The following is a 27219-nucleotide window of genomic DNA, read 5'->3' as shown; positions in this document are numbered from 1 at the left end:
AATGAGAAATTGAACAGGTGTTCCTAATAATCCTTTAGTTGAGTGTATATATATATATAGTCCTGAGACCCGGAGTTGGTCTTGGTCTCGACATCTCTGGTCTCAGTCTTGGACTCACTCGGTCTCGGCAGGTCTGTCATTGTATTGATCTCAGCACATAAATCACGGTCTTATGTATTGAAATTCTAAAGATTATGTACCTGTTTTTGCACCCATAATGTATTCCCCCCTTGGAAACGTTTCTTATGGCAATATTCAATTGCCACACCCGTACCAGTATTTTGCGTAACATTGCAACGAGATACAAACATGCAACTAAAGATGAATGAATCAATGGCTGAATCCTGGCTTAGCGCTATTGTGTGCGTCTTTGTCTCCTTACTGTTTATTGATCAAAACTCGCTTCTATCACCAGTCAGCAACTAGATGGATACTGCTTAAAAAGTGCTCTGTACCGCAAGTCCACTGTTTCACTTATTTATTTTTTATTGGAGACTGATGTAGCTTATTATTCCTCTATTCCATATTAATACTTTAGTAGTGTATTAAGTCAAGGTAGTCATCATGATATCAACATTGTTGATATTATTACAATACAATATCCTACAGACCAATTTCTCTACAGCCAATATTCATTATAGCACCACTGTCTACGGCATTCCCATTATTATGGATGATGGATTAAATGTTAGAATATTTAGAAAGAAATCAAGATATAATGACCGCAGAAACTTTGTATTCAGACAAGCAGCCAAGTCTTTAGTTGAACTGTCAAATTCCATTGCATTGCATATGATAATGATATGCTCATTAATGATACATTTTACTTTCAATAACACTAGGCCACTTATTGACAACATGCCTTTAAAATATCTGCATTCATGAAATTTGGTACCAGAGTACTCCACTCCACAGACGGATCTGGATTGAATAAAAGCATAAGCCTACTGAAAAAGCACATTCTTTTAGCTTTTGTCTGCTGACAACACAAAATAAGTATTTCTTAAAATCTGAAAAAACATTCACGATTTTAAATAAATCTGTGAAAAAATACATGTGTAAATACCCTATGATGTGCTCAGTAGCCACAGGCTCTTGGCTTTCCCCTCTTTGGCTTTTGAACACACTAACTGACCCCTTCCACACAACACAATATTCTCTAATAGTTACATTCTCTTTACACAATTACTGACCTATTTTATATTAAGTATGAGTAAAAGTGTAATTCAACCAATCCCCATTCACCCCTCAGGTTAAAACAGTGCTTAATGGATTTCCCCATTCATCTACATAATTTACCTAATTTTATATAAATCACAGGGAAAACAAACAACTTGCACTGAAAGCGTCCCACACCTGGACTAGTTCAGTTTTAATTAAATCAATGAACAGGTTTGAGTCTCTTCTCCACTATATTCTTGTCTTTAGATGCCTACCTTGCTAATACACCAACAGTTCTGTTTAGAATTTTGTATTTGTTTAAAAAAAGCATTAAAAGTAAACTTTGCATTAGTATAACTGAAGCTCTAGTCTGTTTTCAAAATGTTATTTAGATTATAAGGCCGGTCTCATAAAAATATATTAATCTTGGTCTTGATCTTGATCTCGACCCATTCGGCCTTGGTCTGGGTCTCAACAAGCGTGGTCTTGGTCTGGGTCTCGAGACACCTGGTCTCGACTCCATCTCTGGTACATATGTGCACTTTTATTCATACTGTTATTATTGTGATCAGTATTTTATGATGATTAACTTTTCTGTGATTTCTTAGTGCCTTTCTCTTGTTTTACTTTTCCCTCTCTACCTGAATTGTTTGTTAAGCCTACTGCATTTTTGCAGGATAACGATTTTTTTCTGTAGTCCTACCAACAGATACCTGAACATACTTCTTGTAAGATGTGTTAGCCTATAGTACTGTATGTGTTGATGATCACTGTTCAAAATTAATGTTGGAAAATGTACATTGGAAAACACAAAAACACAAAGGAAATGCAATAAGTACGGTTGTTAGTGCCAGTATTTAATCTATACAAAATCTAAATATTGTATACTGTATATTTTACTTCTATTTCAATGTTTTCACAATGAAGATCTGACAGCTGATCCCTGCTTTCATGTTTCCAAACTTCCATATTACTTTCTCCTGGCTTTCTCTTTAAAATAATTCTAATCTGACCTGTCAATGGCTCTCTGGACTGTCACTCTGCTTAGTCCTGCCTTCAAGCAGAAGTAAATGACCCAATCAGTGAAGCGAGATTTTGAAAACCAACTCTGTTAGGACAGAACTGCTCCGGGGGCCGAACGCATCTGATACATCTGATTAGTTGTTTGCCTTTAGGAGGCGGGACATACATGATGCAAGTTGATTTGTACACATCGAGACGGTGCCGCCCCCACGTCTTGCCGTCCTGTGCGGTTGCACACATTTACATGCGTACCATGGTCTGACAGTTGGGAAGCCCAGCTGTTTTCCAATGGGAGCCCAGTCTTTTTTCAAAGCAATCCATCAATTACTATATGTATGCATGCATGCATGTCCAGGATATTCTCTGGCAGGCACCAAGGCATTGCTTAATTAAACCAATCCATCAGTTAATGAATTAATACAGATCTAATTAAAAAAAAAATATATATATATATATATACACACATCAATAAATAAATACATGTGTGTATGTGTATATGTCCTGGATATTATCTGCCAGGTACCAAGGCATCATTTAAATAAGTGAATGAATGAATGAATGAATGAATACAACATTAACAATGTTGTTTTTCTTCATGGTCACCATTTTACTTTACACAATGTTGCCCATACAATACAATCAGCAAAGGTCGAATTCACAAGAGGCAGATCAACTACTATATATTTGTATTGTATTCTCATGCTGGGGACTCTTCATCTGGAATACAACTACACCGTTCATTCTCACCTCTGATGTTGGTGCCCGAAGAACCGTACATCCACTTGATTGTCTTCTCTTTGTAGGACCTTTGCTGGCCAGTATCCAAAACCTTTCATTTTTGCCCAGACTAATTCGTGACTTGGTGCCTGAAAATAATAAAAGTAATGCATCACAGTGTGTAAAATCCACAGGTGTGTATATCTAGACAGGCTGTGTTCCGAGCGGTTGTTTGAGAGCCAGAGTGAATTCAGTATTCCATTTCTTGATTGGTCACTTGGAATAATAATTCAGCATTTACTTAAGCAAACCAGTTAAACTATTTGCCCAGTACTAAAACAGGGCATAAGTTAAGGGGCGCATGAATCTATGGGATTGTAGCCCTAGAGGACAGGCTTTCAAGAACACTGGTGCAGGCCAAAGCATCAGCATTGTATTAAGTGGCAAAATATGGAATTGTTTTTATACACCCGAAATTAAGTCCAGTTACCTTTTCCCTTCATATATTGTGCTGTTTATTTCTTTCTAGAGCTGACAGATCAGCATGGGGAACCCCCCAGCTATTAATCTAGAGTCGTGATGATACTGTTCATTTTTTTGGAATCACTGTAGCTTTCCACTCAGATATCAAAACATTAACAGAACAATAGGCCTTCCCAATAGATGTGCAGTTAACAGTGAGGGATATGAATCCCCACCAGATTTCCCAAAGCATTGATGAAACGGTACATTACTGTGCCACAGACACGGAGAATTAAAAAGCTTTATCAGGGGAAGGGGCTAAAAGTGTGACAGGCGCTACCCACAGCGAGAGAAGGATGGGGCTGTAGCCATTTCACACCATGTTATATTAAACATGCTGCAGTTCCAGCCGCACAGGACGGCACTGTGACAAATGCATTTGCTAAGGACCCAGTCATGACAACCATGAGTGTTAAACATCAAAGCAAGCAAGACAACTGGACTAAGAAATGATTGTGATTCGGTACTTACGCAGGGGTAGCAGAACCAGCTATCAGGTCGTGCGTTTGACAAATAGAAGCAGTTTTTGCAGAGCTGAAGCTCATTAAGCTACGAAAGAGAAACAAAAACAAAAAAGTTCTTGTCAGTAACATTTCTCTAGAGGTCTGTGCAGACTAATTCAAACTAATTTAAAAGGACTGGTAGCTACACAGACCAAACAAGCCTAGTTCAGTGACCCTTACAACCCTTTGATTCTCTGTTACTTTTCTGTCTCTGCATTTGGGTAATCCAGCAGGGAAAGGGAGAGTATGAGACACTACTTCAGGGGTCTGCAATCTGTGACTCCGGAGCCGCACGCAATTCAACATTAGATACAAATTAGAAAGATATTGATGTAGTGAAATAAATGTAATTTTAACCATCAGTACATTGCTGCTTGTTGTTAAGATCCGTGCATCTGTTTTTTTCTTTTTTTTTTATTATTATTCTGTCATTCAAATTGACATTTTGGTTTCTTAGATGAGGTATTTGTATTAATTTGGGTTACTGACCCCTGCACTAGTTTATTCTCCCAGAGGAACAGAACACTTTACAGTAAGGGGCAATAGCTGGTCTGAATTGGTTCATGTATGAATACCTCAGAAATAACACAAACATCTTCACATGCAGAAGGCCTAACACCAGTCTTGGTCTGTAGCTCTAGTCCCCAACCCTGGCCCTAAATGTTAACAGTTATCCATACAAGCAACAAGAGAACTCAGAGTTAGTGCATGAGGTATTCAGGTGTTACTCCTGTGGTATGCATACATTAACTCATTAGGAATTTGCACCATTTATTGTAAAATGTGACCAAAAGAAAGTCTTCAATTTTTCCCGGACACCATTTTTACAAGGCACAGCTAATGACCGGATTTAAAATATAACTAATTTCTCAAGTAAAAGGGATTATAATCTGGGTTGTTTGGCTGTCAAGCAATGACATGAAAGTGTTACCCTTCACAGATCTGCAAGTGGTACGGTTTCATGAATTCTTCTTTGAGGGCTCCACACTGAGGTCTCCGTACAAATTCTACCTTCTAACCACCTTCCCTTGACAAGCTTTCAGTTTCAGATTAAAATGAATAGCATAAAAACATACCTCGTGACATGTGTCGCTGTACAATAACCGTGCGATTTCAGCCTGATCACTGTGCACTGCAATAAAACAAAAGACAATTAACTGAACAGTTGATTGAACAGACAGTCCTCTCTAAAGTATGAATAGTCCTTTTCATTCAAACTCTATAATCACAGTGATGGCAAAAATTAATTTTCACTAAATACATTAGCAACGTTAGCAATTAGCAATCTCACCTCCAAACAAAATGGCTGTGTTGTGTACAATCAGCTGGGCGTCTGCTTTAAACTCTTCAAAGCTTTTGTATTTTCCTTCAGAGACATTCTGAAAAAACAGAACAAGGCACTGAGCTGGAACTCAGCATGTGCAGTACAGCCAAAATCCAGCAGAGGGCAGAGTAATACGACAAATAGCAGAATGACTATTTACCACCCAGCTTTTACTTTTTACAGTTGGAAATGTCATGTAAAAAAAAAAAAAAAAAATTCACTTGAACTCTGGGAATTCTGAGAGTATGGCAGACATTAATTAAATTCAAAATATGGCCTAGTTCATTTTTCCTTTCTTTTTATCTCAAACTGTAAATTACTGTTTATTTTTTGCTGTATTGTTTTTCATTGCACATGGAAGATGATTTCCACTGGCATGTGTATACACTGTAACTGAGGGCCAGTGAGCATTAGTGATGGGTAGTTCACGAACGAACTAATCATAAGATAAGAAAGTTTACAAATGAGAGGAGGCCATTTGCCCCATCTAGCTCGTTTGGTGTCCATGAATAACTAAGTGATCCAAGGATCCTATCCAGTCTATTATTAAATGTTCCCAAATTTTCAGCTTCAGTCAAATTGCTGGGTAGTTTGTTCCATATTGTGACGACTCTCTGTGTGAAGAAGTGTCTCCTGTTTTTCATCTTGAATGCCCTGAAGCCCAATTTCCATTTGTGTCCCCGAGTCCATGTGTCCCTGCTGATCTGGAAAAGTCTGGTTGCTCTCCTCTGAACTGCCTCTAGAGCAGCGATATCTTTCTTGAAGTGTGGAGCCCAGAACTGTACACAGTATCCAGATGAGCTCTAACTAGTGCATTGTACAGTCTGAACATCACTGCCCTTGTTCTCAATTCTACACTTTGGACAATATACCCTAACATTGTGTTTGCCTTTTTTATTGCTTCCCCACATTGTTTGGATGGAGAAAGTGAGGAGTCCACATAGACTCCTAGGTCTTTCTCATGCATTGCTTCATCTAGTTCTATTCCTCCCATAGTGTAATTATAGTGGACATTTTTGTTACCTGAATGTAATACCTTGCACTTGTCCACATTGAATTTCATCTGCCAGGTGTCGGCCCACAACTGAATATTATCCAAGTCCCTTTGAATAGCCTGTGCTGCCGAGATTGTATCTGCTGAGCCACCTATTTTAGTATCATCTGCAAATTTGACAAGTTTGCTAACTATCCCAGAGTCCAGATCATTAATATAGATTAGAAAAAGCAAAGGTCCTAGTACTGATCCCTGTGGAACTCCACTAACAACCTCACTCGTTAGAAGCAACTCCTCTAATCGACACCCTCTGTTTCCTATACATCTTTGGTGTGGAACCTTATCAAAAGCTTTTTGGAAATCTAAGTATATCATATCATATGCTTCACATGATGTACAGCTGCAGTTGCATGTTCAAAAAATTATAATAAATTATTAAGACATGATCTGCCTCGTCTAAACCCATGTTGACTATCTCCAAGAATATGGTTTTCATTAAGAGGCTCCTCTATTTTCCGTCTAATCATTTTTTCCAACATTTTACAAGTGATGCAGGTGAGACTGATTGGTCTGTAATTTCCTGGCTCAGTTTTGTCCCCTTTCTTGTGGACTGGTTTGACATTTGCTGTCTTCCAGTCAGTCAGCACATCCCCTGTTCTAAGTGTAATTTGGAATATTTGAGTTAGCGGCCTATAAATAATTTCCCTCATTTATTTAAGTACTGTTGGAAATATACCATCTGGCCCAGGTGATTTGTTTGTTTTTTATTCTGCTAGTCCCTTTAGTACCTCCTCCTCATTTATCCTGATCTCTCTTAGACTGGACTGATTGTTAACCTGTGGCATGTCATCTGTTTTTTCTTTTGTAAAAACCTCTGTGAAATACTCATTTAGAACATTTGCCAAATCTTGTTTCAATTCCTCCTTTATTGACCTCTTGCTGTTGTAGTATTTAATAAAACCCTTTCCTTTATTTTAGCTCCAAGAGCTATGTTTCTATTTCCCTCTTTGCTTTCCTGATCCCTTTCTTAAGATCTCTTTGCAGTTCAACATATTCTTCGTATTTTGTTTAATCTCTATCCCTTTTGTATGCGCTATACAACATTTTCTTTCTCTTGATAATTTTTTGCATACTTCTCTTAAACCATTTTGGCCAATGTTTTTTGGTCCTCACTTTGCTAAGTTTTGGTACAAATTTCTCCAGAGCCTCTAGTAGTATATTCTTAAAATATAACCATCCATTTTCAACTGAATCTGTATCCAGTGTGCTCCAGTCTAACTCTTCTAAGTGCTGCCTCATACCTTCAAGGTTTGCTTTTCTAAAATTGTAGACCATTGTTTTAGACTTGGTCCTTGTTTTTTGAAAGAATGCCTCAAAGCTAACCATATTGTGATCACAGTTTGCCATTGGTTCTCTAACTAGTGTCCCTCTGACTCTATCTTGGTCATTTGAAAAGATCAAGTCAATGCATGTGCTATTTCTATTTCTGCTTCTGTGGTCCCAACTGGGCTTTCCCAGTCTATGTTTGGGAAACTGAAATCCCCCATTATAACAGCCACATCCTTGCTACATGCAGTCCTGATTACATTGTACAATGCAACATCTTTCTGAATATCTGAGTTGGGTGCTCTGTAACACACTCCTACCACTAATCCTCCAGATCTTTTTTTCAAAAGTTTAACCCACAAAGATTCTGTTTCGTTACTGGGATCTGATTTGAGTTCTTCTGCCTCAGTGTCATTTCTGACATATAATGCTACCCCACCACCTCTTTGATTATGCCTGTCATTTCGAATAAATATTTTAAGTGAATGAAAAAAACGGACTAATCTCTCTCATATGATTCGTTCATTTGACTCCCTTATGCTGCTGGCCTGCAGCTGCTTGCTTGCTCACTCGCTCTCCCTTATCATTGAGTGATATATGTGTCAGCCAATACAAAATCAGTTTTGCTTGATTTGATGGGGGCGGGCTTCTGACTAAGTAGCAAGTGCATACCCTGCCAGAGCTGAATGCCCCAAATGAACGAATAGCAAAGAGCCGTTTGGAATCAGTGAACTGAAAGAACTGAAAGAGAAAGAAGCAGATCTTGAAACTGCTGCGTTATGTGCTATTGTGAGACCCGGTAAAAGATTTCAACAAAATATGGGCATCTAGTTATGCTTTCACAAAGTGGATGTATTTGCAATATTTACATCAAGTTGTCAAACCTGATGGTTTAATAACTACATTAACTTAATAAAAGCAATGCTTATACATATTGTTTATATTATTTATTTGACATATTTGCATTATGACGTATTTGAAAAAAATGCAGTATGTATTTGTGTGCTTCACTGTCTCAAGCAATGTGAAGTAATTAATTAAATGGCTTAAAAATCTAGTTTTATAAGCTGAAAAGGCATGGATTGTGCATCTTATTTTAGTACCAATACAGTTATGTCAGTTACATTTTCACACATCACATTTCACGTATCACTATACAATTTTTATAACCTATCCAAATAATCTATATTTTTTTAATTCCTGAAAGGCTTTATAAATCACTTTTAGACAGTTTTGAAAACTTAATATAAACTTGGTTTGTCTTATATATGTTGCTCTGTGAAATGGTTCTCTAGTATTTCTGGAAAAAACTTGATGTAAATATTGTATATTTAAATAAAAACAATGCATTTTGTGAAAGCCTGATAATATGCACATATTTCCTTAGACCTATACAAACAGTATGCAACTTAAAGCACCAGGATACAGATGCTGACGGGATTACCACTCACCTCCTGTATGTTTGAGACGTCCAGTGGAGTGTGAATTAGTCGTCTGAACATAGGATGTTTGCTGTCTTTCCCTTTTTTATTCAAGTCAATGGCCTGATTTCAATAAAAACAGAAAAGATTACATGTCTATGGTACACACACTGTTTATTTACATAAAAAAACAACAACCTGTACATAGATACAGGTAACAGGTACTTATTATTCATACATGAAAATCAAAAGAACAGTAGAGTAATAGAGTACAAAACCAAAACAAACCCTACAGAAGTCCTACTTTTTTTTCCTTGGGGGCAAACTCAGCCCACAAAATGGTAAATTAATTTGATTCATAGTTCAACCACAATGGGAACAATTCAGAACCAGTGATGCTGAAAGTCAAGTGGAATAATAATCAATTAAGATTGAAAATAATTTTTGGAGGTAGAGTCCCAGAGAATTGCTCTGCTTCGAGCTTCAGCAATGTCTAGGTGTCAGACCTAAGCTGGGTATGCCATAAGGGGGAACAGGAGGGCAAGCAGGGCTAATATTCCATTGTTTGTGCCTGCCCATCATTCATATTTCGTGTCACTCACCCTCTCTTTCATTCGCTGCACAATAAACCGCAGGTATCTGCTCATTTCCTGCTTGTTGAGATTCTTCTTTTTACTGCTCTGTTTCAATTAAACAACAAGAGTGTCAATTGTGTAGATGTGTACAAGAGTGTAGATACTTCACTTAGATTGCTCCAGTAAAATGCCCAGCTGTATAAATGGGTACAAATGTAAGTCGCCCTGGATAAGAGCGTTTGATAAATGACATGTAATGTAATTTCCAAAGTGTGCAGCGAAAGATCATTCAGTTCAATGCTCACCATCTGCACACCAATCACATTTTGAAAATTAACTGACCTAAAAAACCTGTTCTAGGTAAGGCAGGTTTCAAAAGGATATGCATCTTTACTGAAGATAACAAGTTTCCATACTTTATTATTCCTGAATGTTGGAATCTAACCCTCCCTCCACACACACAAGACAGACACATCCACAAACACACACAAAGCAGCAGCACATTTTGGATTTAGCAGACACACAGGGCCAAGCTACAAGATACCAGTGCATTTGTGTCTGCTCTGCTTGGTGCTAGGTGTTGCGTCGCATACATATTGCGTCTCTCGGGCGATGGGTGTCCCCACGCAACATGTGCAGCAGTTAGTGGCAATGTGAGCAGAATTCTAACACAGGGGATGCATTTCTGCAACATTGTGCAAGCTTTTACTGTCTGAAACACTGCCCCTTAAAGGTCTATTCTCCGTGTTTCTCCTGGCCTATCTCTCTCTGCCTCTCTCTCTGTCAGTCTCTTGCCCATCTCTCCATTTGTTCCTGTCTGTTTCTGTTTCTATCTGCCCGTCTGTCCTTGCCTGCCTCTTACTCTCAGTCCATTTCTGTGCGTCTCTCAGCCTCTCCTTCTCCATCTCTGTCTCTCTCCGTCTGTCTCTCTCCGTCTGTCTCACTCCGTCTGTCTCACTCCGTCTGTCTCTCTCTCTCTCTCTCTCTCTCTCTCTCTCTCTCTCTCTGTCATTGTGCAGGTGCTCCGCAGCTCAACAAGGGGGAAAGGCTGCTAGGGATTTCCCTGAAGACTTCAGTGAGTGGGGGGACTCCGGGCAGCACCCCTCACCTTGCACACCACGCACTGCCAGTGTGCGCTGTTGTCCCGGGGCTTGAACTCGTCTGCCAGGCATTTGAGATGGTATACCCGGAAGCAGGAGTCGCACATCATCACATCCCCAGGGAGGTGGCAGTTGAAGCAGTACCAGTCATGGCTCTCCGCCTCCCAGTCCTGGAAGAAAAGCAGACCTGCGTAATACACGCTCCTTCTAGTAGACTGCTTCTCTGCCATGACCGAACTGCCCGTGTATGTGCATCTGTGTGAATGAGTGAGTGAGTGAGAGTGAAAGTGTGTGTGTCTGTTGGGTAATTTGTTTTCAATTTTACATGTATTTGTTTGTAGATACCAATATCATTGAATACCAGCATTATCCTAATTTATTTATTTTTAAGGTTTCACTACAGATCTTTTTGTCATGGTTGTATTTCAGGCAGTTTAGTTGAATAAAAAGCTATTAAAGTAATGCTGTAAATCAAAGGGACTCCAAGGAGTGTCTTCTGACTTTTGTTCCTACTGAGCTTACTGTAAATTAATTGGTCTGATTGGCTGATAAACTGGATGAATTTCATATTTTGTTGCTACCAATTATGTTACAGGAAGTGAAGCTTAAATCAAAATAATCTTTCAAGCCATGAACTGTAAATTACATGTAAATTATGTTATGGATGTCTAATAACCAGTCTACTTAAATAATGAAGAGTTATAGGTGAATCAAAAGACAGGAGACACAGGATGGTGACTAGGGATTAAATCAAAGGGTTGACCCACCCACTGATCACAAATTACAAACCTGTACTCAGTGGCTGCTGTTGTCTCTACCCAAAATCTGCTATCATCTACAGGGTTATAATTTAGAATAATATTAGTTTTGATTTAATCCCAGGTTAGGTTTTTGACAATTTCTGTGTTATTATTTTATTACAGTTTGATTAACAGGATCACTTTAAAGCATGTTTAATGCTACTCTTTTTCAGAAGGAATCAGCTTCATAGTTCAAATGTAGCAGAAGACATGCAATTAAAAACTTTTTTAATATCTGCTTTAAGCAGAGTTTAATTCACTTACAAATGTAAGTTTAATCAACTAGCAAGAAGCTTTCTAATCCTGTAACAGTTTAAATTGGTGTTGCTTTACAATGCTATTGAAATCATATGTGCATAAAATAAATGATGATGATATCATAAAGGCTTTCCTCTGGTTATTCTTGTGTATCCCCACGAAAGTCAGACTGTGTGCTTTTGCAACCAGCTTTGATTAGTACAAGAAAATCCTTAAGGATCAATTTTCACACTCCTATCTGAGATAATAACAGAACAGTGACGACAAACAATTCCCAGTATTGTGAAATGCTAAGTAACAGTGTTGCACAATACTAATCCTTGGGACCTACCAACTGTCGTGGTTTATTTCCCCAGATCTCTAGGTAGAACATAAAATGAAAGATTGAGGAATAAAAAAAATAACAATATCCTACTAATGTATTTCCTGAAACACAAGTGTTTTAAATTAAAATTAAAAACGTCAAATTAAATCTTTATAATCCAGTTGAATAAAAAATAAATAAGTCGATGGTCCTGATAGGTGGGGAAAGGGGTGCACTGATGTGCAATGCAATACATACACACTATATAGATTCAATATACACATATCTATACATTTATTCCTTACACCCACACTATATAGGTTCAACAGAGACACACATACAGTTTAGATTCTTAATCTTAATACTACCACCATTAGGTCCACACTGGTTACTTGACTGTAGAAGAAAATATTTAACTTCACTTAATAGTTAATCTGAACATTAAACAGCCAAATAATTTCGCAATTATTATTTTCTCCTTCTCTTCCTCCTCCTCCTCCAAGTACAAATAATGTAAATGGAACAGCTTTGGGGCAGTGTCAAGACTACAATCCACTGTAGTAACGGCTACACAACGGGAAGAGCAGTAAAACACTAATTCAAACCTGGCCATTCAAACTTGAATGGAATGCTGGGTAATGAGGGACAGATCTGCACTGGGAGAGGATGGCAAAAGGACCCATGTCCACTGTTCAGCTGACTGGCTATCTGGCAAACATATCCTTTAAAAAAAGGAACAGCTAACCTAAAGAGCGCCATAAACTCTTCAGGGATGCAAATATCAACAGATATGAAAACAGATGATGAAAGAAAACCACTGAAACAATTACAACTCTCTCCAGACGACCCCCCACCCCACTCCAACCCAGAAAAAACCCAAACAACCCTCAAATCAGTTCATTGGCTGAACTCAGGCACTACATGTTAAAGTTGTTATGGGGGTCAAAGAGTGTTTAAGCTGTAAGAGTAGCTGCACAGACATTTGGGTGTGTTACATGGAGGGGCACCCAGGGGTCACCTCAAAAGGTTTCTGCAATAAACACAACATAAAGCGCACACAATTGGAAGAATAACAATACAAAAGGAACGAGTACTAAATACAGCAATCGAATCACAGAACTTGTAAATAGCTTGGATTTTGGGAATGCAGTTCTATCTGCACTGTACATTTTACAGTCACAATATGATCTAAATAAATTAAAATGTTGGTCAAGCATTGCACAGTAGATAATTGCTTGTAAGATTGTATTACTTAGCTGTATTTGTTTTTTTGCTACTTGGTGGGATTATCAGAGATGGCAGTTATACTGAGGACGTCCCCCTCCGCCCCCTTCCACATTAAAGTGAGCACCCATGGATTAGTTCAATGTTCTTACTGCATGAAAGCAGACTACAACAGCAAGTTTCTCACTGGCTGAGGATAAAATAATTTAATAAAATTCCAGCATTCTGCGAGAGCATCTTCCTTAAGGTGGTTTAGTGCACCACACGTACAATGCAATCTCAGCTTCAGACAGGTTAATTTTTAACTGGCAGGGGCTCTGTACTACGCTGGTCTCATGGCAGCACTAATGTACAAATAACCCAGATGCTGTTAACACGAGGACATCTTTAGGATGAGATTTCCACAGTGACTGTTATTCAATACAGGCTCTTATATCGCTTTAGAGCAGGGGTGTCATACTCCAGTCCTGGAGGAAGGGGGCGTCTCCTGGTTTTTGTTCCAGCCCAGATCTTGGCTCCTTCATTGGTCTAATTAAATGATTAACTGGATGAATTCAACATCTCTCTCCAGACTCTGAAATGTTATGTGGGGACAATATTTAAAGTAATTAACAGATTTTAAGTTATCAGCTGTAAAACTAAACTGTGAAAGTTTTAGATAAGCCTACCTGAGATGATAATGACAATCACTGAATAACAGAGTTCCTGTTGGGGAAAAAAGAGCAGACACTGCAGCCCCCTGGGACTAGAGTTTGACCCCCCTGCTTTACAGCATTCCTCAGTTTTAATTAATTGGTGCGCATGCTCTGTTTAGCTTTAACACGGCTGGTTAACTATCCAGTATACTGGAAGCCACTTAAATGATTCTTGCTTAAGGAATGCCATTTAGGAAGGCCATGAGGTCACGAGGTTGGACATTAAACCCACAGGGACATGCCCCAATGAAACCCACATCTCACAAGTGGTACAGCACATGATGTGTGATACACTGCCAGCCTTGTCAGAGCCGACTCATGTGTTGAGGTTTTCAGATACACGCCTTCAAAGTTTCTCTCAGACTCTTCCTCGCCTCCAGTGTTTTCTCAAAGTTAAATGCAGACTCTTTTGTCTCCATAAAGACCAACAAATGGTTCACTAGAGGAGGTTTCTTGCACCCAGAGCTGTGATAGTGTCTCAGTTCTGTTCCGCTGACACAGAAAGCCTCCACACCTGTGAAGAGTGTTTAATGTCCCGTTTCCACTGGCTGAAGGAAAAAACAAACAAAAAACTGAAGGATAATAATCGGAGCTGTAGCAGCCGATTTTAATATTTTATGAACAACTGGATGGTGTTTCAGGCTGTGAATGGTGTGTAGGTCTGTTGTATAACAGCTCTGCAGAGACTATGAAGGCAAACACGAATTAGTTAACTTGTGTCCATTTACAAGTTAAATTAATTAATAAAAAAATAAATACAGATCTGGGTTTCCCTCTAAAACATTAAGGACTGGTTTAATAAATGCATCCATAAACACCACGACTGAAACGTGCACACTTATAACCTGCTATATTGTAGCTGCTGTTACTGTATGATTAATCGTGAAACATGTATTTTGTTTCAACTGTAACTTGCCCTGGTTAAGGACGTCTGCTAAGTCAATATAAAATAATACAGCAAAAAGTGTTGTTTAATAAGAGTAATAAGTTAAGTTACAATAATAATAATAATACTAAATAGCAAATATTTATTTTTAGTATTACACATGGAAAGGTTTTGTTACAGTAACGTAATGCTTGTCTAAATAAAATGTCTATACACATTAGCTCTTCCTAATATTTCTTAAAAGAAACGTATTTATTATGCTGTCTTCAATTACGTAAAGCAGAAAGTAAAATAGCCACAAAAGTCCTTTCCACGTCAGGCTCTAATTGCTTGCAATATTGTTTTCCATCTTTCTTTTTAAAACGAAACAATATCCCGCAATCGCTCTGCCTCCTCCCACAATAGGGGTTGGACTTGCTAAAATGGCCAGGTTTTACAACCCGGAACCGACGCTTAAGCCAGTGGAAACGAGGCATTACAGGGTTGCACTTTGCTCTCCTAAGGAATTGGCCGCACTGTTGAGCCACTTCTCACTGGCTGGTTCTCACAGCTAAACGCTATTGTTGCAGGCAAAGTACAAAATAAATCAATGGGGGAAAAAAGCCACCGTAACACAACACTAACGTGTCCCATATTTCTTTCAGGTCACACACTCCTTTCTTATCGTGTCATATGCAGAATAGTTCTCTCTTCTTCAACAGAACAATGAGATACACTAAAGATTGATGTCAAAAAAGTATTCTGACCATGGAAGAGAATGCTGTGAATGGACACGTTTTACAATCCAACAACAGCACTATATCTACCTATATGTTGCTAGTTTTATTATTTTCCCATTTCTTAACATAACTTCTTTTTATATTTGTATAGATTATTACACCATTTTTAAGTTCCAATTCCACCTCACTATGTTTTCCAGATGTTTTCTGTCATTCACTGCTAAAGGACTCTCCTTGTACTGTGCTATGTCTTCCCCTTCCAAAAGAAAGATTTAAAAAACATTTCAGCAGCATGCCAGTTGAAATAATGGGTTTCCATTAATAAGCAAAAAAGGAAGTTCCCTTGATTGATTGCTCACAGGCCTGATGTGGTAACAGAGTTAATCTGTGATGTATCAGGGACAAGATAAAGGACATGTCTTAGATCTCTATTTTTAGTAAAGAGAGAGCACCAAGCTTTTACTGTATAAGGTAATAAACAGTAGAAAGAAAATACAAAAAACTGAAGGTGTATCCCTGAAATTGCTGCATACTAGCAATACATGGGAAGGCAGAAGGCAACATTTAAAAAAGCTGCCGCTTGTCTTTGAAACATGTATGTTCCTTGTCGGGACAGGAAACCTGAGATATAATGGTTTAAAAAATTAAAAATAAACGAATTACCAGCTGTAAAAACCCAAAAGAAAACAAATTAACTTAATACCAATGTATATTTTAGGTTATATGTCTGGGTTTTAGGCCTGCTGACATAGATCTAAAATATAGATTGGTTAAAGCACATACATTTAAAACAGAAAAAATAAGGTTTTGAGTATATGAAATAAAGATCCAGTGGTCGACGTTTTATATATATAAAACAAATCTAAATGCGCATTATTTGTCCATTCTGCAGTTCACCCTTTAATTGTATGCAAGGCTCGAAATGGGGGGAGTGGCTGAAATGATGCATGATTCCTGCTATATTCGTAGCTGTGCACCACGCAAAAAACAGGTTTGCGACGGACAAAATAACGCGTTGAAAAGCAAGACTAAGCCCGTGTGTCCACCAAAGCGTTTTTTCCTGAGGTCGGCATGTTTTCTCAATTGTTTGCAATGGCAGCGCCGCGTTTTTAAAGCCCGGCAGCGGGACGCGGCGCTGAGCGTCTTTTTCACGCGGAGTGCTGGGAGCTGGGCGTTTTCTTCTGCTCACCGAGAGTTGAAAAATGTTCAATTTCGGGTAAAACGCAGCGCTCGTCACTGTCACTTTTTACCCAACCATCCAATCACAGCGGAGGTGGGGCGGGACAAACACCACACCACCCGTCCGTCCGTCCGTCCTCTCTCTACGCGCTTCAGCTTCCCCTCTGCGTTGTGCCGACATTGTACAGTCAGTATTTGTTAGCAACACAAACTATCTGTGACACCAGGCACTTCAACACATGACTGCCGCGGATATTCCGTATCACAGCCCTGAAACAGCGCTGCGCCTCCAGGGCTCTGAAGCTGCGGAAAACGCTTTGGTGGACACACGGCCTACCAGGGGACAGCGACATTCCAGCGCACAGTCAACAATGGGGCTGTCTGTTTTATATATGGTTGTAAGTGTGCTGCACCAAAACAACTTCCTAACAGTTTTTTTTTTTTTTTTTTTTTACTGAATGGCAATACATACAGCATGTCCGTATACATTTGGAAAGTCACGATGCACTGTACACCCTGCAACAGCAACCCCGACATAGGCAAAGATATGCTGCAGGGTGTACTGGCTTCACACACACACAGTTTACTCCCTTATACATTCTCTACATATATGTAGCCATGAGTGCATTCACTTATCATAGAGCCACAGGGCCCGATATTCAAACTTTGCACAATTTTCACCGAAATTTAAACATGGCGCAAATCTTTGCCCAACACTGGAATAAAGCATTGTTTTCCTGTGTCTCGCAAACCCGCCTACGCCACTCCACAGTGCACTATTATCCCCACTGTTTGAACACAGCTTTGCACAGTTATTAGATGAATAACATTAATATATAAAACGCTAATATTTAAAATAATATATAAAAACTGGTATATTCAGCCTGGGAAGCAGGCGATTGCTCAGGTAGTTGGTTGAGAAACTGGTACAGAGCAGTTTCAATCTGCCAGAGTGTCTGCTCATATTCCCCGAGTGTGGCCCTCTGAACGGCGAGGGTGTTCAGCACCGCTGGGTCCATTTGGTGGCAGTTTTCTGTCACATACCACGTGACACGGGAATAGGGGGACCCAGTTGCGGTGCATGGTAGAGGTGGTCAGACAGGCGTGGGTCGGATACCGGCAGGACAGGGCAATCAAAGGTAAGGCAAAGACATGGTCGTGGTCACAGGCAAGGGTCGGGCGATCAGGCAAACAGGATAACAAGGAAAGTCCCAGGTCTTGTTCAGAAGGTTAAGCAAGAGGTCAAGGATTCAAGGACATATCAAGGCACAGGGAGACTGCTTGGAATTGTAGGTGAACTGCCAAGACAGAGTGTGAGTGAGGGGTTTATATGTGGAGCAGAGGGACTCAAGAAACCCAGTTGGGAGGTGCAGGGTGAATGGGAGCAGAGGATGATTGAACAAGTACATGGTGATCAGGAATGTTGATTGATTGATTGATTGATTGATTGAAGGGAGCTGGGAGAAGTGACTGGTAAGGAAGGGTGATGGCGACATCAAGTGGGGATATGTGGAGGTGCATTTAACCAAGGATTGTGACACAATTAAGCAATTAACATCCTATCATGCTCTTTTGCATGTATAAGAATGCAGAGGGGGCCCACTTGACCTTGAATTTGGATCAATATGGCAAGAGAAAGGATCTAAGAGGGGTCATTATTGGGGTACGAATGGCAGGAGCTTCAGTCACAAAGACGCTCAACTGGCCAGTGATTCAATAGGAACAGTGACTAAAGTTACATCTGCATTTAGACCTATGGGAAAGACATCAGTAAATAGGGTTGGAAATTGTGGTTGAAAAAACACATTCGATGACTGTGATGCTCATGCATTGCTGCGATATGTAAGGAAAAACAGAAGAGCAACTCTTTCCCAGGTGCCTGAGAATGTCAATGCAGGACGTGATCAGACAGCAACAACAGTCCATCAAGAACTACACAGAGAGGGATGTTATAGCAGGGTTGCAGTGCATAAACCCCTCATTACAAAGACAAATGCACATTTGAGAGTTCAGTGGTCCAAAGAACATAGATGTGGAAAAAAGTGATCTGTCAGATTAGTCATCCTTCACCATATTCTCGACAAATGGGTCAGTGTATGTGTGGGACACCAAGAGAACAGTACAGGCCTGACTGCTTGACCCCTACAGTGAGGGGGTCCGAAGGCTCTGTTATGCTGTTGGGGGCATTTTCCTGGCATAGTTTGTCCCCTTAGAGGGAAGGGTCACTGCAAATCATTACAAAGTTATTCTGAGACATTTCTGTCCTGATGGGTGTGGTCTCTTCCAGGATGACAATGCCCCCCTCCATAGGGAATGAGGGCTCACTGAATGGTTTGATGAGTATGAAAATGATCTGAATCATATGCTATGGCCTTCACAGTCACCAGATCTCAACCCAACTGAACACCTATGGGAGATTTTGTACCAACGTGTTAGACTCTCCACCACCACCATCAACATCTCACACCAAATGAGGGAATAACTTTTGGAAGAATGGTGTTCATCCCTCTAGAGACTTGTAGAATCTGTGCCAAGAGCACTGAAGTTGTTCTGAGACACTTTATGTTGGTTTTTCCTATATATATATACACACACACACACACACATTTATTTGTGACTAATTCCAGTAGCCTAATTCAGGAGGCTGTCGGCTACTTATAACAGGTTTCACTCTTAACTTTTAAATTCCATTGGCACAGTAGTTAAGGAACAGCGCTGCAAGCCCAGGGTTCGATTCCCAAGAAGGGGGTATAATTTATTTTTCTTCTCAATTTTATATATATATATAGCTTAAGTTAAATGGTATCAGAGTAGAACTATAAGAATTATAAGGCGATTAATAAGGCTTTTACACAGCTTCTGGAAAATAATTGTTTCAATATCACAGTTCAGAGAACATGAACTTGTAGCAACAACAACAAAGCAAGGAAAATAAACTCATTGATATCCAGTTAGAGTGGATCATTAATCAAATTCAACCAAACTAAATGTAAGAAATAAAAAAACAATAACAATAATAAGACATCCAAATATGCACTGAACGTAATAATGTTTCAGTAAAATAAACAAATCCTCCCCTTTGTGCACTGTAAGACATGTATTTTCAAAAGATAAAAACAATCTTACTTATGGAAATCAAAAAGGATATGGCAGCTACACAGCACTGCAGTAGTAGGCCAAAAGCTATATTGTAAGAATATTACAGAAATATCGTTCCGTTCCACCAACATGAGGGCTACTTTCTCTCAATGGTTTCTTGATCTTATATATGTACTTAAGCTGGAAATAAAAGTTCTCCACAAGAAACTTGTCAGTATTTCAGTAATACAATATCAAACTCGTGTTCATTTTCGTGTTTCACTTCCATGTTTTTTCAGGACTCAGATCAGTTTTGTATTGATTAACACTGGATATTTACATTTTACATGATTAGTGCATATAATAAATGACAGCATAACGCGTATAATAACAAATATATATGAAGGAACTAAATACAGTAGTCCAAACACATTTCACCAACCAAATAATAGTTCTATATGGGTGTGTTACAATTGTGCAGAATGTGCACAGAGCAAAGCAATTCAGTTTCAGAATTTATGACAACAGTCTGAATAGTGTATTTAAACACACTGTATGCAGTTATTGAACACAACAATAGGCTACTATACTTTTGAATATTATAATCAGTGTTGTGATGCTGTGTGGTGATTGTTTTGCCTATATAAATATATACAACAGTCATGTGACATCCCATAAATATCCGTCTAGGAGTATTTCACAGCTACTGCCATACCTATAAAAATATAGTGCTACTTTACATAATACATTCAACATAATAGGGTGTATTCAACAAGGTTTTTTTTACAGCAATTCGTTATTTCTGACACTTACTTTCTCACACAAATGTACAAATAAGCAGCAAAATGAATGAAAAATGACTCGCTCCCACACGGCATCTTTAGATCAAATTGTATGCATATTAAATGTACTTGTATTTTATTCCATTTAGAAAAAATGACAAATACCTTGGTGTATCACCCTTGATGAATATACCCCAATATCCAATTATTTTAACATTACTGATGTTACCATTAACAATAAGTAAATTAACAAATAGCCTATATATAATTGCAAATGTTATCTTAACTCGCTGGTACTGCTAAGTCAAGTCAAAACTAAATGTTATTTCCGAATGGGTGAAATATGGAGTTTGTTTCCTGATTGCAAATTAAACAAAACCCTCCAGTGTTCACATTCAAGTTCTTCAAGTGAACCAAACTCCGTCCTTTTTCCAAACAGACTGAGACCACCTATTTGGGTGGACTCAGTTTGTTTTGGTTCGTTTGCCAATCGAAATCTGTTGTTCACACTCTTTCCTAAATGAAACGAACCAAACCAAACCGTACTGAAACAAACCTCTAGTGCGAACGAGCCCTTAGTAATTTCTATAAAATGTCTAAATGCCAGGGAGACTTATCTTTTACGTACAATATAAAGCAAAACATAAAAGTACACTTTGTGCAATATCTCAAAGGCACAATTGAAACCATCATACTTTACAGTCTTCTACCTATATTTGTTTAAAGCTTAAAATAAATTGCCTGCTAATCATTATACCTTAAGAAATTCAAACTATCAATTATCTTAATCATGAGTTCAATAATATTTTGACTTCTGTGATATAATGCAATATAGGTGTACAGCAGAACGTGTTGAAAACAAGTCCAACTTATACAAATAAATACAAATTATCTTATCAATTGTATAATAAACTGATGAATTACATTAATAAAAAAAAAGTATGTTTTTAAGTGTATAGGTCATAGGATTGCAGGGCAAAATTATCAGCCATGTTAGGGTTGAGTCAGTGATCATTAGAATGAACTCAATCATTAATCAGTGTCACTTTCACCTGTGTCAGACTGACAGTCATCTATTTCATCAGTTAACACATCATCAGAAATGAGGGATATTTCCTCTGGAGTATCAATCCACACATTGACAAAGTGGAGCAGTGATTCTACCCGTACATTTCGAGTGTGATGAGTCAGTAAGTATAGTTCAACATTGTAGTCGGAATAAAAAAATAAACTGGCAGAAATCACGTAGAGAACTTTGAGATTCACCATTAAATAGTATTAATAGAATATTTTACAAGCATTCATTTTGGACCCCCCATTACAGGAATGAACCTAAATGATACAGACTATGCACTAATATATATAATAATATATATAAAATTATATATATACATATATATATATATACATATATACACACACACACACACACACACACCGATCAGCCATAACATTATGACCACCTGCCTAATATTGTGTAGGTCCCCCTTTTGCCGCCAAAACAGCCCTGACCCGTCGAGGCATGGACTCCACTAGACCTCTGAAGGTGTGCTGTGGTATCTGGCACCAAGACGTCAGCAGCAGATCCCTTAAGTCCTGTAAGTTGCGAGGTGGGGCCTTCATGGATCGGACATGTTTGTCCAGCACATCCCACAGATGCTCGATTGGATTGAGATCTGGGGAATTTGGAGGCCAAGTCAACACCTTGAACTCGTGATTCATCAGACCAGGCCCCCTTCTTCCATTGCTCCGTGGTCCAGTTCTGATGCTCACGTGCCCATTGTAGGCGCTTTCGGCAGTGGACAGGGGTCAGCATAAGCACCCTGACTGGTCTGCGGCTACGCAGCCCCATACGCAACAAACTGCAATGCACTGTGTGTTCTGACACCTTTCTATCAGAACCAGCATGAACGTTTTCACCAATTTGAGCTACAGTAGCTCATCTGTTGGATCGGACCACACGGGCCAGCCTTCGCTCCCCACGTGCATCAGTGAGCCTTGGCCGCCCATGACCCTGTCGCCGGTTCACCGCTTTTCCTTCCTTGGACCACTTTTGATAGGTATTGAGCACTGCAGACCGGGAACACCCCACAAGAGCTGCAGTTTTGGAGATGCTCTGACCCAGTCGTCTAGCCATCACAATTTGGCCCTTGTCAGAGCCGCTCAGATCCTTACGCTTGCCCATTTTTCCTGCTTCTAACACATCAACTTTGAGGACAAAATGTTCACTTGCTGCCTAATATATCCCACCCACTGACAGGTGCCATGATAACGAGATTATCAGTGTTATTCACTTCACCTGTCATTGGTCATAATGTTATGGCTGATCAGTGTGTGTGTGTGTATATATATATATATATATATATATATATATATATATATATATATATATATATATATATAGATATATAGATATATATATATATATATATATAGATATATATATAGATATATATAGATATATATAGATATATATAGATATATATAGATATATATAGATATATATAGATATAAAAATAATGTACAAATAACAGAAAGTGAAACATGGCACTCGCATCTGTCCAGCACTGCATTCATTCATCCACCTGCACAGTCCTATTACTTTAATGCCAATTCCATATTGGTATATTTTTTGTGCGGCACAAATTTTGCATGGAAATCGCACAAAGTTTGAATATTGGGCCCCTATAGTACACAACACACACACACACACATTAACTGTGATTTTCCAAAGAAACGAAAGAAGCATAATTTCCACAGCATTGCTCTACAACGTGCTGATCGCTTTAATGTCTGTCCTTTAGCACTTAATGATTAGTTTGCCTGACAGGTTCATCCACAGCTTTGACATCTGACCAATCATAACTCATTTCCATTACATGACCAAAGACAAAGAATGTATTAAAGTAGCAGAGGACATATAATCTTGAATTACTTGAATTTAAGTAATTATACAAAAAAACTTTATTGCAATGTGGTCATAAAACATGGAGTGGCCCTAAAGCAATTTGTTTATAATTGTGAGTATATGTGAGTATAAAACACCTTTCAGATAGATAAATAACTATTAAAACCACAGAAACAAACTTGCCAATAAAAATACACATTCTCTAAACCTTTCAGAGGAGTAAGAAGAAGACAAGTGCAGTTCTCACACAAAAACACTACCTTCTGTAACTCGAGGAGAGAGAGAAGAGACCTGCAGTATTCCATGATGCACATGCCAGGTATCCTTTGACCTTTGGGCCTGGGGTCAGAATTCATATGCTGAACTTCAGAACCAAATGTGCTTCTGTTGCATCGAAGGTCCCCATTAGTTAATTTTTTTACTTCATTTCAGGCCAGGCTGCAAGTGCTCGAATGTTTGAAAAACTAACTTGTTACTACATATAAGCTTGGTTTCTTCTGCTTTTCAATTTTATCTTTTTATTTTTTACTTTGTAAGAAATGCATCCCAGCGAAGTAAAACTACATCTATAACTACATCTAACATTCAGTTATATATGCTTGCTACAAACCTTTGTCTGTGTTAGCAGTGAGGGTTGGTGTGTACAGTCACACATTCACACGCTCCCGCACACAGCAAATAATATTTTATTACTCCTGTGGAGAAAGCTGCAGGATGGTTGTTTTTGACTTATCCTGCGTTCTCTCTCACCAGAGGTAGAATGTATGCTAAGATACTGATTTATGTTATAAAGGACCCCCCCTCAGCACTGAAAACGTGTAGGGTATTTCACCTTATACAGATTCAGTGCCAATAAAATTTTCCAAAATTAGCAAATTTTACAGATAAGTAGCGAGCAGATATTTCAGGTGTCATGAGTGACAGGTCATTCCATGACAATGCAAGGCAGCCAAAAGTATGACTGTAACAAAAGCACGGTATCAGATTTTAAAGAAGATTGGCGCCAGACTATAAATATGACATTGCAACTTGGTTGGACCAGCACTTCCAAAATCAAATCCTCAATTCTTCTGGTTTTAAAGCAGATTGTCTCAATGGCCCAGCCACAGCCCCCTCTTTTCATCCTTGCATTTCTCTTCAACTGTCAATAGCAGTTAAATTAGGCCAAGATTCTGATGGTGTTTGATCACATATACCAGTGTTCTTCAAATCATCTTCTACAGAGCACCCCTTGTACCTTAATTGGTTAAATAAACTCATTATCCAATTAACCAAACCAACTTAAGGTCCGTTCCTATGCCTAATGCCAAAGCGATGATTCAAGAGACATGTAAATCCTGATGTGCTGTGGCTTTTGAACACTGGAATCTGTTTCAGTTCGTGCTTTTGTGCGTTTTTGGTGGGGTGGTGTTAGAAATCTGTGAGCAGGGCTTTGATCTGGAATGCCAAGACATCAGCTGAGTGCAAATCTCTCATTCCATTACTTATTTGTGACCCCCTTGTCACTTCCCAAAATTCCAAAGCTGCTCTCTGTAAATGCGGAATACTATCCGAGATCACTTCTTCCAACAGCTACATAGAGTTATGACTGCATGTGTGGCCTTAATCCAAATGCTTTGCAAGCAGAATATAAGATCACCTGCAGTTTGTATGTTTTTATTCTGATCTACATACAAAACTACATAGATCTGAGGATAAACATTTGCTTGGTAGCCTGTTATCTTACAGCAGCTTCATGTAGACTGTTAATGGCAGAAGTGGTCACATTGAATAGACTGAGGAAGTGATTCCAGTGAAAAAGTTAACTTTTGACATTTGAGACACACAGAAAGAAGGTAATTTGACCCAAACTAAAAACATGGCCCTGTGCGTCTTCTGAACTGCTGTTCAAATCAAATTTGCAGTATGAAATTCTTTCCTCAGAGGGAAAGATGTGCACCAGATTCAAAGAAAGTCTGAGACCGTGCTGTGTTGGGGCAGTCTTTTGTCAAGGAACGACTGTGTTAGTATATATATATTTTTTTTAAGAATACAGAAATCAATTAATAAATAATGGTAACATACCCTTACCTTACTCCTTTCCGTCCTCTGCTCCTGTGATAGCAAGTGATCCAAAAAAAACTGTTTTAAAATCCTGCTGTGCCTCTGAGCTGAGCTATTGTACACCAGGAGAGAGTTAACTGTTCAACAGCAACTGCCATTTCTGAAACTGAGCTGCGTGCTGGACACCGAGGAGGAGAGAGGTGACATCACACTTCAGCTGCAGCTCCTGCTAATCTTGTCATGCTTGTGGTGATACCCACGACAGAGACAAGTTTCAGCAGCGTGCAGTCCATCTGCAAACTTCCTGTGAAATTTTGCAATTCAGAAAACTGCCATACCAGTTTTTTTATGCTTTTTATTTTATTTTTTTAATAAGCCCTTTGCACACTAGAGGGAGGGGGAGGGGGGTATGAAATTTAAATTTTGAAAGCAGTTCATACTGACATGAAGCACCTATTATGAATTGTAAACCTGTACATACATAAATATATATATGTGTATACATTTATATATTTATTATCAATATATAAAGAAACTTGTCCTTCAAATGTAATTTAAAAAAATTATGTGGAACAAAATACTGAATATTAAGAATGTGGAGGTGGGATAGTCAGAGATGTCATACTTGGTTCTTGGTGCCCTTTATGCAGGGCAATGACACTCAGAGAAATGAAGTGCAACAGCAGAAGGTTTAGGAATAGTGTAGTATCTTTAAACAGCAGATCCCTGGTAATATTGGTAATATTTTAGATTTCAGTTTTGTAAACGGACAAAGAGAAGTCACTTGACAAACAGAGAAAAGTAGAGATCTTAACCACAGTTGCTTGTTTTCAATTGCTTCCACTATATGTAATTGGCTTACCTGCTTCCACTCTACTAATAAATTAACTATCCTGGTTGTTTGTGCTCAGTCATGTTTAGTCCAAAAGATTTAATCTTGAAAAACAGTGTGAAGTGATTAATCCATCTAGTACGGCTTGTGGATTTGTGGGAGTCTGGGACCTGACAAAAAGCCAGCATGCCCATCACAGGACTAAATTTGAGTTGAGGTCCTTTAATAAACTGAAATAACAGTGTACCATAACTTTTAACAAATGCGGCTGGGTTAGTGAAAAAGCATGAGGATGTTCATGGTTACAGTCTCTGGGTGTGGTGTAGGGGAGATCTGGGTGATGTAGGTTTATGTTTGGTATGTACAGAGCGATTATGTTTTAATTTTTTAATCAAAGCCCTGCAACTTTGCAATGAAGTAAGCCTGATAAAGATGCCATATTTTTGCAGAAAGACACAAGTTCACTAGCAAGAAAACGACAGAAATCACCTAGCTTTAACTGCAATATCTTCTGGGCATATTTGTTTCAAAAGACCTTACAAGACCTATTCAAACACTGATCTACTGTAGTCACGATGGGTAGAATGTTCCATTAATGTAGGAAACAGCAGTGTAAATGGGAAGAATATGGAAGCTGTGAGTCAAATAAAGAAAATGCTTTCAAAATAAAAATTGCAGAAATTGTGCCAAATAAGATCCTGTGTGACATAGCGGGCACTAAAACACATTCCCCCCCCCAACATGTGTCAAATAAAACGACACTAGTGCAGTCACTTATAGAGTGCAGTCACTTATAAATGGTCCATGAAAGATTGGTAAGATTATCGCTTATAAGGCTTCTTATA

The 27219-nt window shown here is 38.7% G+C and overlaps 1 protein-coding gene across 7 annotated transcripts in view; it reads right to left on the bottom strand.

The window, feature by feature from the left end:
• zmynd11 (zinc finger, MYND-type containing 11) overlaps nt 1–27219 on the bottom strand; it is a 102712-nt gene that overhangs the window by 21437 nt on the left and 54056 nt on the right. For 2 of the 7 annotated variants that reach the window (XM_066723723.1, XM_066723758.1), the window contains 8 exons: nt 25564–25593; nt 10675–10836; nt 9594–9671; nt 9022–9114; nt 5218–5305; nt 5003–5058; nt 3895–3972; nt 2932–3050 (listed from right to left, as the gene is read on the bottom strand). In XM_066723723.1, the coding sequence (XP_066579820.1) occupies nt 2932–3050; nt 3895–3972; nt 5003–5058; nt 5218–5305; nt 9022–9114; nt 9594–9671; nt 10675–10836; nt 25564–25593 (704 nt within the window). The remainder of the gene's footprint in view (nt 1–2931; nt 3051–3894; nt 3973–5002; nt 5059–5217; nt 5306–9021; nt 9115–9593; nt 9672–10674; nt 10837–25563; nt 25594–27219) is intronic. The other 5 variants (XM_066723732.1, XM_066723746.1, XM_066723764.1 and 2 more) reach the window with 5 other exon arrangements.

This window comes from Amia ocellicauda, chromosome 2 (genome assembly GCF_036373705.1).
Source record: "Amia ocellicauda isolate fAmiCal2 chromosome 2, fAmiCal2.hap1, whole genome shotgun sequence".
Lineage (NCBI taxonomy): Eukaryota > Metazoa > Chordata > Actinopteri > Amiiformes > Amiidae > Amia > Amia ocellicauda.
The sequence above is the reverse complement of the archived record's forward strand: the minus strand, read 5'-3'. Positions and strand labels throughout refer to the sequence as shown.